Source organism: Setaria viridis, chromosome 6 (genome assembly GCF_005286985.2).
Source record: "Setaria viridis chromosome 6, Setaria_viridis_v4.0, whole genome shotgun sequence".
Classification (NCBI taxonomy): domain Eukaryota; kingdom Viridiplantae; phylum Streptophyta; class Magnoliopsida; order Poales; family Poaceae; genus Setaria; species Setaria viridis.
In genome coordinates this window covers 20,260,931-20,272,500 of record NC_048268.2, presented here as the reverse complement: position 1 = coordinate 20,272,500, position 11,570 = coordinate 20,260,931, and the positions used below count along the sequence as shown (strand labels likewise).

Genomic DNA, 11,570 nt, shown 5'->3' with positions numbered 1-11,570 from the left:
CCCATGTAATAATTTGACATTGGTACATCAAGTGGCTGTGTCATCTACAGACTAATTAAATGCACCTTTCGAGCTCTCATTTTCCTTATTAACGGCATTTTAACTTCTCTCGCGAACATCACCTGACAAAGATGGCATATATGAAAACTGTGCAGTGGCAAGCACAAGTGTCCCGAGCTACCGTTTCAGTTTGTTGATATCTTCTACTCCGTTTTTGATTTTACAATCTTTACCAATAATTTAACCAACATTTTTTTAATATTTATAAAATATTCATAATCAAATGTACTCTCCAATGATCACAAGTTTATAACCATAAACAATATAATATAAAATAAACAAATAGCTAAATTGTAAGTTGGGAGACCGTGTCAAATTATAAAACGGAGGGGGTAAACAATAGCTAACCACATAGCAGTTGCTGAGAATAAAACGATTGCCGGCCAGAACTATCAAAAAGACCCTGAGAAAAATTAAAAAAAAAAGCATAAACAAATGGCCTCACATTATACTTTGCATACAGGTTGGGGATCCCCGCACACCACCTCATAACCCCTTTTGGCTTGCACGCGCCAAGTACAAAAGCAAGTGATGCTCAAGTAATAGTATGAGCCAACTCCCATTCTGCTCTAGTTTCTTACCATCTGAATGTGGTTCAATCATACACGGTTTCAACTGAATTATACAGTTTTGCAGGTCTTCGAATGTATGGAAAACTTGATATGATAAAAGCATCGTTATTCAGCTCAATTCAGTTTGGGCAGAGAAGCTTTTGGGAGAATTTCACTGCAAACACCTAAAAGCAAAGCATTTAAAAAGAGGAACTTCACCTACATCCTGACAGTCTCATTTGATTCATATCTTCTTTAAACCTATGCAGCATTAGCGACAGGTTCTGACCCATCAGCAGCTTCATGTCTGCAGGCACAAAGACATTGGTCAAAAGTTGATTATATGAACTTATGGGCATACAGAAATGCAATGAAGGTTTATGAATGAGTTACTAAAAAACGCAAGTGGGTGCATTGGTATAAGCCAAAACAAAATAAAAATACATGTTTGAGTAAAAAAAATTGGTGTCCGAAATAAAACATAATTTGTATGTAAATGATAAACATCATTTCATATGGTGCATATGCTGCTGCTGACACCATCCTACCCAGCAACTATACACATCAATTCAACCAAAAAAAAAAGAAGAAAACTTATCAATGAAGATGACATGGGACAAGTATATTGTACCTCTCAATTCCTTCACCAACTTGCATTCTGAAAAAATTACCAATTGTTACTTTAGAACCAACCTCCTTTGACAAATCATTCAGCACCGTCTGAAAAGGACACCAGAAACAACAGCTATTAGAAATAAACAATTCAGGGCAGTACATCATCGAATATAAATTTTCTTTTATCAATTTACCTTAATGTTTGTGCTATCATTGAGAACATATTTTTGCTCCATGAGCACCACCTCTTCAAAGTACTTCCTTAATCGACCTTCCACCATTTTATCCATAGCCATTTGGGATTTCCCTGAACTTTCAGCCTAACATGTTGCAAGACAAGTCATTTCATTTCTAGTGCAACCTGACACTGAAGTTGACCTTCATATGAAGGATATGCAGTCCATGTGTTTAGAAGGAAAAAAATAAAAAATATTGCCATTAGACTCATAGAAAATAAGTGGGTCCAATTCTATCTAATACTCACAAGGTATTCTCAGATATTAACATACATACAGAACTCATCCTATCAGGATCTTCCATAATCTCATCTCTGAAACCTGACTCTTGCTTTATAGTACAAGCCCTATGACAGGTCCACATGTACCAATTATCTTTCAATCCAAAAAACTCAAGCCAATGCATGTGTTTTCTTCAAATTATTTATTCATCATCTTATATTTCTTAATCATCGAACTGTTCTCTCATGAAAGCATAGATCATAGAGTATGATTTTACTTCTCTCCTAAGGCACATTCAATAATGAATTACGGAAATGCATGCATTTGGTCAATATGGATCTTTTTCATGCCAGTGTCACCCCATTCTTTCTTAAATCATTTTTTTATTCTTGTTGAGCTAAAAAGACACCAATTACAACAGGACATTGTTATGGTGAACAGAATTTCTTAATCATTTTTTATTCTTGCATGCATAGAGTTGTCATATTTGGTTGCTAGCCACATTGTTATGGTGAACAGACATCACAACCATGGCAAAATTGAGCAAATAACAATATAACATACAGGACATGGTGCTAGGAAAGTATGGAACACCACAGAGGGAACTAAATACTGCTACAAATGTCAAATTTGCCAACCCAAACATGATGGAGAAAAGGTAATATTTATCAAAATAAAGCACCTGAGTTCGGAGTATTTCACGTTCATTTTCTAGAGCTGCAGCAGAAACCAATTCTTTTGATAAAAATAATGGCTTTGTTGCAACAATATGCATCGCAATAGATGACCCAACTGTCTTGAGAGCATCAAGGGAAGCACTGCTATCTTCTGCTTCTAGTGTAACCAATCCAGCAATACGACCCAAACCTGAAAAGAAAAAAAGAATGCTCAGTTAAGTAAATGACTGAATACATCATCCTAGTTAAAAACAGAAGTAAAAACATTCCGTTGTTAATGAGGGAACCAGAAAGGACGTGCTAACAGCAACTCAATAGGTAGCAGGGAGTTGGGGTCAGCAGAGCAAACAACAACTAGGACTAGGATAACATGCTAAATATTGTATTATGATGAGTGCAAAAACAAGTGTTTCCCCCTCTAGATAGAATGCCATTTTTCTCTTCTTGTTTCATTTTGGAAAAAGATAGTGTAGTGCTGTTGAAGCATTGGAAAGACTAAAGAGATGTTGTGTTGAAATTGTAGCCTGACGGGAGTGTTAATTCATGGTTGCATTATCACCAACAGCTGTACATGAGTAAATTAAGAACTTGCATTCTTCTAATAATGAGGGGATTCATCAGGAAGAAGCCTGAAAAATTGATTAACTACTACAATTATGAAAAATACAGAAAAATGTACTATAATATTTAGTTGTCTCCAAAATTTTAGACTGGTGAAAATGATTAGAAAATATAAGCATGCTCCTAGTAGAAAACTACTTTTGGGTACTGGTTATGCTTAATCTAACTTAGCTGATAGGGACAAAAAAAGGAATAGGTCTGAAGAATAAAGAATGTACATTATTCATAAAATTGAAAGAGCTGGTTCCATTGTCCACACACCTGGCTGAGGACAGGTATGCACATAAGACGAAACTACACCATGAGCCGTGGTTGATAATATGAAACCTCTTCTGAGTTTTACATTCTCCCCAACCATGGCAGCAACTTCTGTCACAGCACTTTGGACAGTTGTTTCCCCACTGAGCTTAGGATGATCTAGATTGATAGACATGTTCTGCAAGGTTGGAGAAATGACCAGTCAGGATCTAATCTCCTTTGTTGCATTGTTGGATGCAATCAATTGCAATCTCAAATTCATCATGGCAACTCTTGTCAATTGCCATTCTACATTCATGTTGAAATTGTATATCAACCTCAACATATCCTCATCCAATCCTCTGTGCTAGAAGTCACATAAACCTCTTTGAAGCATTCATTTTCCTTTTATTTAGCCAACACAAAAGCATGATCCAAAGTAGCAGTGCAGGTATAATCCATCAAACTGACTACATAGGAAACAAAATTCTAAGGCATGTGGGACATCAATCCCTAATGATATAAGTTTCAGGACAACAGTTCAATTCAAAAGACTGATTAAATGGGATCTAACTATATGGATTGTCATGGTGGGGCCCAAACTCAAGACCCGGGAGTAGATGAGGATCCCTCCTGATAATTCTTGCTGCCTTTGATTGATACATCTCTTTTTATATAGAGAGGCTTTCATGAACCCTGGGCAGGAGACCTCTAATTTTATCTCTAACTAACCATAACCCAGAGGGAACCCCTGCTACAGTACCCAGCGTTAATATAGCAGGCTTACTATAATCCTGATCCCAGCTGACTGCCAAGGGCATGGATCTTGAATTCTTAATCGTAATTAAATATAATAGTTCAGAGTTCAGATGGTGAATCCAAATCCATAATTGGTAGTGCAGGAACATTTAGTCGACTGCAAAATATCATTATATTGAAGATCAAGCACTGGAAGGGTTAAAACATAGAATCAGACTGTCACGGTGTGGCTGTGGCACCAAAGAAGCAGCTACACACACGTGTGTGCATGACTCAGCTAAACCCAACTATGTGATCTTCTTTCATACCAGGCTAAATTCATTTATTAGGACTGCTAGACTAATCAAAATCAAGCAATGACAAGCTCCTTCCCTTCTCTTGTGCCTCGGCACGCCCACATAAATTCAGGATCTATGCAACCAAAGTCCAAAACCAAGGTCATACCACAGACCAACAAACAGAAGATATCCATACACTCATCAACTAAGACGGTCTATCAAGTAACATATGACATACCTCCAAATATTCAGGACCAAAAGGCAAAAACAATTGGCCGGGACCCTGAGCAGATAAAGCCATTTTTGCCACTGATGAAGCCTGCATGGTGAATGAAATTGGAAAAAATATAAAAAAAATATGGTGTTGCACCCAAAATGTATAAAAAGAAAGGGTATTAACAACATAAAAGATAGCATAGCTATGACAGAATAACGTAACACATACAGTTGCTACAGAATTTGGAAATGATACCGCTGTAAACTGCTTAACAGACAGGTAGAAATTTTCCCTTTCATACTTGATATTAATACAGTTTTACAGATATATCCACACCTACAAAAATGAGATGGATATTGCTCTTGGCATATCCAGCAAAAAGAAATATGGAATGGAAGTACAAAACCCAATAGACCCTGATAGCAAAAATAAGAGAAAGCAAAAGGATACAGGGTGTAGCAGACAATGTCATGTTAACAATGCACAATTCAATGAGTGAACACGAGCAAAAGTGACGCAAGTAGAATCTTCTTTCCATAATAAAGCATGACAGCAAAGGATGGAAATACCATGCTGTACTGGTAGTCAATAACCACCACAAGAGAAGCCAGCATTTACTTTCCAATGATTTAAATGCTAAACAGCAACAAATTTAATTTCCCAACCACAATGTACTCATCTTAACAAAATAAATCTAAAAGAACATTATCTCCAAATTGCTAAAAACGATTTCATGTGCATTGTGCTTTTTAGGTGCAAATTTCTTAAATATAAACCAACAAAGCAGCTCAGTTCCCTATCAATAAGATGAAATATTACAGGGAATGAAACGAACCAGATACTGGAAAACATCATTTCTTGCTACGAAATCAGTTTCACAGTTAAGCTCAATCACAGCTGCCCTTTTCTCATCTTGTGCAATAGCTAGCAAACCTTCAGCAGCAGTCCGTGAAGACTTTTTGGCAGCGAGAACCACCCCTCTCTTCCGCAGGTCTTTCTGTGCAGCCTCTGAAAGAAATAAACAAACTCAAATAGAATAAATGGAAATAATTAAAGATATATCAATTAAAGTTCGCTAACACAGTGAGAAAAGAAGAGCTAACCAATATCCCAGTTGCAGCTAACTAAGGAAGCCTTGACATCTTTGATTGGAGCACATGTTCTTTCTCGGAGTTGTTTAATAAGGTTCATTTGCTCTGAAGAAGACACTTGAGAGCTGAATCTCCTAAGAAACATGCCATTTTGGGGAGCATCAACGCCCAATATATGAGTCTGGAATGCTGAAGAAGAGTATCCCCTAGCCGCTTGTTGTTGAGCACGAAACAGAAGCCCCATTATGGGCTTTCTAGCACCTTGACCCCAAGCCATCCTCAGAATATACTGCACCATGGCACATACAACAATTTTTCAGTAACTAAACAATAAGTGAACATTGCATGCAGAAAAATATTTGTATCATTCTCTCCAGAACTGTATTATTCCAGCAATGGAGGCATTTTTACTTATTGGGCAGAGCACCGCAGAAAGGTTTGGATTTGATTGCCCGCAGCAAAGACAAGAGTGAACAGATCAAATGAGGGTGAACTCAATGAAAAAAAGTGGGTCTAAACGCAAAAGAAATGACAGACTAGCTACATGCCAAATCAGAAGTTTGAATAAATTCCATCCAGCGAGCACAACTATCAATTAACAGCTCAGTTTCGTTTCAAAAAAAAAATAACAGCTCAGTAGGGACATCATTTCAAGTAAAAATAAAAATAAAACTCTACTCAGAGCCTAAGCACCGGAATGGAGCTCTCGACCCAAATCTGGACAAACGCCACCACACAAGCATCTCCAAACTAGCATCATCGGCCAAAATCAAATCCTACGGCACAATTTCGCCTGGCCCAGCAATAAGAACTATCGCATGATAAACCCGCAGGCAAGCAGCAAGAAGGCAGCACGAGAAGAAGAGAGATTATAAGAAGGAGATTGGTATCGCCATTACCTGATGGAGAGACGCCGGCGAGCGCGAGGCGAGGCAGCGGCGAGCGATTGATCGAGGGCGGCGCCGGCGAGCGTGGGTAGGGCGGCGGAAGGCGCACGTGTGTAGCGGGTCGACGGGGCTAGGTTTTCCTCAACCCTTTTCTTTTCTGATCTTGGGCTTCTGCCTACACAGTTATTAATGAATTGGGCTGGGCCATCATCTATCTTCTGATTTTCTTTCCTAGAGCGAGAAGCTATTGGGCCACGAACTGGGCTCAATCCTAGACACCCTGCCTCGCTTGCTGGCCATATCAGCAGCACTAGCCTGCCGCTCATCAGCTCATGTAGTACTCCAAAACATTTTTTTACGAGCTCAAAGATTCAGTCGAGCATAGCTTTTTTTAGGTGCTCCAAAATATCTTTTTTACGAAACTTGATTTACATCCAAAACTTGTTATGGGGCTGTCTATACAACATTCAGTTGTTTAATAAGGTTCATTTGCTCTGAAGAAGAGACTTGAGAGATAATCTCGCCCCGTCCGTTTGATTACCACGACTAAAGCTTAGTCCTATCACATCGAATATTTAGATACTAATTAGGAGTATTAAACATAAACTAATTACAAAACTAGTCCTATCACATCGAATATTTAGATACTAATTAGGAGTATTAAATATAAACTAATTACAAAACCATTTGCACATATGGCTTTAGTCTTATCACATCGAATATTTAGATACTAATAATTAGGAGCATTAAACATAAACTAATTACAAAATCAATTGCACAGTTGGAGGCTAATTCGCGAGACGAATCTATTAAACCTAATTAGTCTTTTTGACAATGTGGTGCTACAATAAACATGTGCTAATCATGAATTAATTAGGTTTAATAGATTCGTCTCGCGAATTAGCCTCCTTTTGTGTAATTAGTTTATCATTAACTCATATTTAGTGCCACTAATTAGCTTTCAAAATTCGATGTGACATGAACTAGATTTTGAGGGTATTTGGATACTAGGTGCTAAAGTTTAGCAGTGTCATATCGGATGTTCGGATGCTAGTTAGGAGGATTAGATGAGCTAATTATAAAACTAATTGCAGTGCTAATTCGCAAGACGAATCTATTAAGCCTAATTAATCCGTCATTAGCAAATAGTTACTGTAGCACCGCATTATCAAATCATAGAGTAATTAGGCTTAATAGATTCGTCTCACGAATTAGACTCCATCTGTGCAATTAGTTTTATAATTAGCCTATATTTAATACTTCTAATTAGCATCAAACATCCGATGTGATAGGTTGGAATGTATCAAACATCCCCTTAGCTCAACAATCAAACACCCCAGGAAATATGTTGCTTTAGGTGGCAAAGCTAGGTCAGTTGCATCGATTCCGACACGCGTGTCGGACACGATACTTATCTGACACGGTGATGCGCCATTCTCCTCAAAATGCCGCGACACGGCAATATAATAAACATCTAGGCAAATAAAAGGTCGCATAAACCAAATTTAAAGCATGCCAACATGGTTGTAAATTAAGTTCAAACAACCACACAGCAACAACGCTGCTGTGCCCGATGCCATTCTGAACTGGAAGCAAAAACAAGAACTCAAGAAGCATTCAGGGTGGAGTTAAGGAAGGGGGAAGCAGGAGCACGGAGCAGCAGAAAAAGAAAAGGAACTCAACAGGTGGCGCCGGCGCGTTGATCCGACCCGAGAGCAGCAATGGCGGGCTGGCAGTGCGTGGATCTGAGGAGCGGCGCTAGCGCAGTGCAAGAGAAGAGGCGGCTGTGTGTTCTAGGTGGAGTCAGGGGCCGCGTCAGAGGCACCGAAAGGTTATCCACCAGGGGTCTCTTGCTGGGCTGGGCCGTATCAAGGCCGCGTCCACGAAGTATCGGCGTGTTTATTTATTTATTTTCAGTGCTTAATTTTTTCGATATGCTTCGATAAGTATCGAAAACAATTCGGCAACGTGTCGGTGTCGGACACCAACACGCGACCTCAGGGACATGTCCGTGCCTAGGTGTTGTTGAGCACGAAACAGAAGCCCCATTATGGACTTTCTAGCACCTTGACCCCAAGCTATCCTCAAGAATATACGCACCATCGCATATACAACAATTTTTCAGTGACCTAATCAATAATCAATAATCAATAAGTGAATATTGGATTCAAAAAGATATTGTATCATTCTTTCCGAACTGTATTGTTCCAGCGATGGAGGCATTTACACTGGATAAAGCACACATAAAGGTTTGGATTTGATTGCCCGCATTGGAGACAAGAGTGAACAAATCAAATGAGAGGTGAACTCAATGAATCAAACTAGGTCTAAAAGCAAAAGATGTTAGCAGCTACATGCCAAATCAAAAGTCTGAATAAATTTGCCTCCCATGTAACAGCACGCTAGGATCTCATCAGAGTCCTGCCACCTCCTTATCTCTTCTGCTGCTGCTATCCTTGCTGTCATCATCCTTGCCCTCACCCGCCCATTGATCCTCCTCCAACTTTCAGCGGAGAGCTGTGACATACGACCCAAATTTGGATAGCCAAGTAGTAGCTCAGTTACGCATGTTTAGTACCACCTTACTAGTTGAGTAAGGATGGAGCTGACTTATAAGCTTTTGTCCACTAGCCATAGCATCTTTGGGTTAACCCTTTTACACGAAGCGAGGATGAAAGTGTAAGCAAGGTGTTATGTGTACGCGTGCCCGCCCTTCTCAAGGGCTGGACAGTGCGGCTTTGGAGGATGTATCAGAGCCGACCCTCGCGGTTGCGCGTATGGGCCAGTGTGTGCGCATATTGCGCATTTCGCGTAGGGGATTAATAGGCTAGATAGCCGTACTATCAAGAGAGGTCAATTTTATTTGCTTGACGGTTATATAGTACCACTTTACTCAAACAATTGCATCGCATGAATATAGGTCAAATGTGTTTGAAAAGTGGAAAAATCATTGGTGAAATGTGCTTTGAAAATGGCTAACACAGTGTGTATGGGGGAAGGTCTCCTTCGTGAAGGCGGACCATTATTTGACTTAGCCATATCTTCGAAGTTGTTCTGTTGCACTAAAAAATAGAAGGGCAGACGGTCCGACTTACAGAAGCAAATGGTCTGCCAATTGGTTTGGTTTTTAGACAGAACCAGTTTTTGTTATGGTGGGCGCGAGGTTATAAAGGCGGACGATCCACCCCTGGTTGGTGGACGGTCCGCCACATGATCAAAACTTTGGACATAACCATTCTTAGTTCTGTGTGGCGCTTCGATGTGAACGGCGGACGGTCTCCCCGTAGACTGCCACATGATCAAAAATTTGGACAACCATTCTTGGTTCTGTGTTGCGCTTTGATGTGAACGGCGGACGGTCCGCCGGCTAATTTGAAAATGTACTCAGAACTAGTTTGGTTTTGAGTGTTGGGAAAAAATGAGAGGCGGACGGTCCACCAATTCTAGGTGGACGGTTCGCCGTACTAATCCTCGAGCAAGACCGGTTCTGGACATGTCTAGAGTTGCTCTGCGTGGTTGGGAATTTGAACTGCGGACGGTACGTGCTTGTAAGGGCAAACGGTCCGACTATGATGCAATGGTCATTTCTGCCATGCATTTATTATTGTTCTAGCCGTTGGGATGAACGACGGACGGTCCGTGCTCATAAATGCGGACGGTCCGCAAATCCCCTATTTCTGCGCGTTTTGAACATAACGGCTAGCTTTGGTAGAAGGCTCTATAAATAGCTCATGCTCGAGCGTGGGAGAGCTCTCTTGGCACTTTGGAATGCTTTCTTGACATACTTGAGCCTTCTTCCCCCTCTCTCTCTCACTCACTTTGCTTAGAGGTTGCATTCTTGTGAAATTAAGAGCATCCTAGTGCATTGCATCAAGAGTTTGATCTTTGTAGCACTAGGGAATCTTTAAACAAGTGTCATTGGCTTGTTACTCTTGGAGGCTGCCACCTCCTAGACGGCTTGGAGGCTGTGGAGTCATTGGACCTTTCAAGAAGATTGTGAATGAACCCTGGCTATTCTTGTGAGAGGTTCTTGTGCTCACGTCGCCGGAGCGGTGAAGAGCAACTCTAGTGGAATTGAGGTTTGGAGAGGTTCTTTGATTCAAGCCGGCTCAAAATCAAGCAGAGTCTTGATAGAGGAGCAGTTGGAACTTTGAATCCACCTCAATGTGGATTAGGGGTGACCAGCAAGTCATCGACACCACTGGAAAAATTCATCTCTTGTCTTCGGTTTTTTCTTTGTTCAATTTCCTTATTGCAATTTACTTTGAGCAATTACATTACTAGAGATTGAATTGTATCTTGTCACCCTAAGTTGCAAACCCTCACCTAGTTCTAGAAAGAGTAGAAATAGAATTTCTCTTGTGTTACTAATTAAATTTATTTAGTGTTGTGATTTTAGTTGAAACCACCTATTCACCTCCCTCTAGTCGGTATCCTAGATCCTACAAGTGATATCAGAGTTGTGGTCTCCGTATTTGAAGGATTTAACCATCTCAGAGTAGGATAAATGGCTAGTGATAACAATGTTCATGTAGGAAAGCCACCACACTTTGATGGGAATAACTATGACTATTGGAAAACTAGAATGACGGGTCATCTTAAGGCTATGGGCAAAAATATTTGGAGAATTGTGAATCATGGATATGTTATTCTACATGAGAAGAATAAAACCAAAACTTATGATGAAAATGAGTTACTCAATGATCAAGCTATGAATGTGCTCTATGGTGCTCTTGATATTAGTGAGTTCAACCGGGTGAAGAATCTCACAACCGCAAATGGAATTTGGAAAAAGCTTAGGAAATTCATGAGGGAATATCTACCATGAAAGAAGCAAAATTGTATGTATACAATGGAAAGTTTAGTGAATTTGCTATGAAGAAGGATGAAGATGCGTCCGGTATGTTCAACCGGTTGAATGATATTGTGAATGAGCTCAAGGGTCTTGGTTTCAATATTCTGAATGAAGATTTTTCTCACAAGTTTCTTAGGAGCCTCTTGGAGAAATATGAAACAATTGTTACATTGCTTGTGAGATCAAACTTGAAGACAATGACACCTAAACAAGTGCTAGGTGAAGTGCTCACTCATGGCATTTTTAGGTAATCACAAAGGGAAG

At 39.9% G+C, this 11,570-nt stretch overlaps 1 protein-coding gene across 1 annotated transcript; it reads right to left on the bottom strand.

Moving 5' to 3' along the window:
• Positions 1–473: 473 nt before the first annotated feature.
• Positions 474–6,623, bottom strand: LOC117861376 (elongation factor Ts, mitochondrial). Its single transcript, XM_034744915.2, has 9 exons — positions 6,464–6,623; positions 5,577–5,853; positions 5,309–5,481; positions 4,495–4,575; positions 3,244–3,418; positions 2,367–2,551; positions 1,421–1,546; positions 1,243–1,331; positions 474–918 (listed from the first exon to the last, which is right to left on the bottom strand). Exons 2-9 carry the CDS (start codon positions 5,839–5,841, stop codon positions 873–875), a joined length of 1,140 nt encoding a protein of 379 aa, XP_034600806.1. The 5' UTR covers positions 5,842–5,853; positions 6,464–6,623; the 3' UTR covers positions 474–872.
• Between the last annotated feature and the right edge of the window lie 4,947 nt (positions 6,624–11,570).

What these genes read in the sequence shown, in the direction of transcription:
- LOC117861376 (XM_034744915.2), bottom strand. Translation starts at nt 5,841, where the DNA reads ATGGCTTGGGGTCAAGGTGCTAGAAAGCCCATAATGGGGCTTCTGTTT. An exon ending in TTGGTCCTGAATATTTGGAG is followed by an intron (nt 3,419 to 4,494) that starts GTATGTCATATG and finishes CCAACCTTGCAG; the next exon opens with AACATGTCTATCAATCTAGA. An exon ending in GTTGGTGAAGGAATTGAGAG is followed by an intron (nt 919 to 1,242) that starts GTACAATATACT and finishes TTGTGCCTGCAG; the next exon opens with ACATGAAGCTGCTGATGGGT.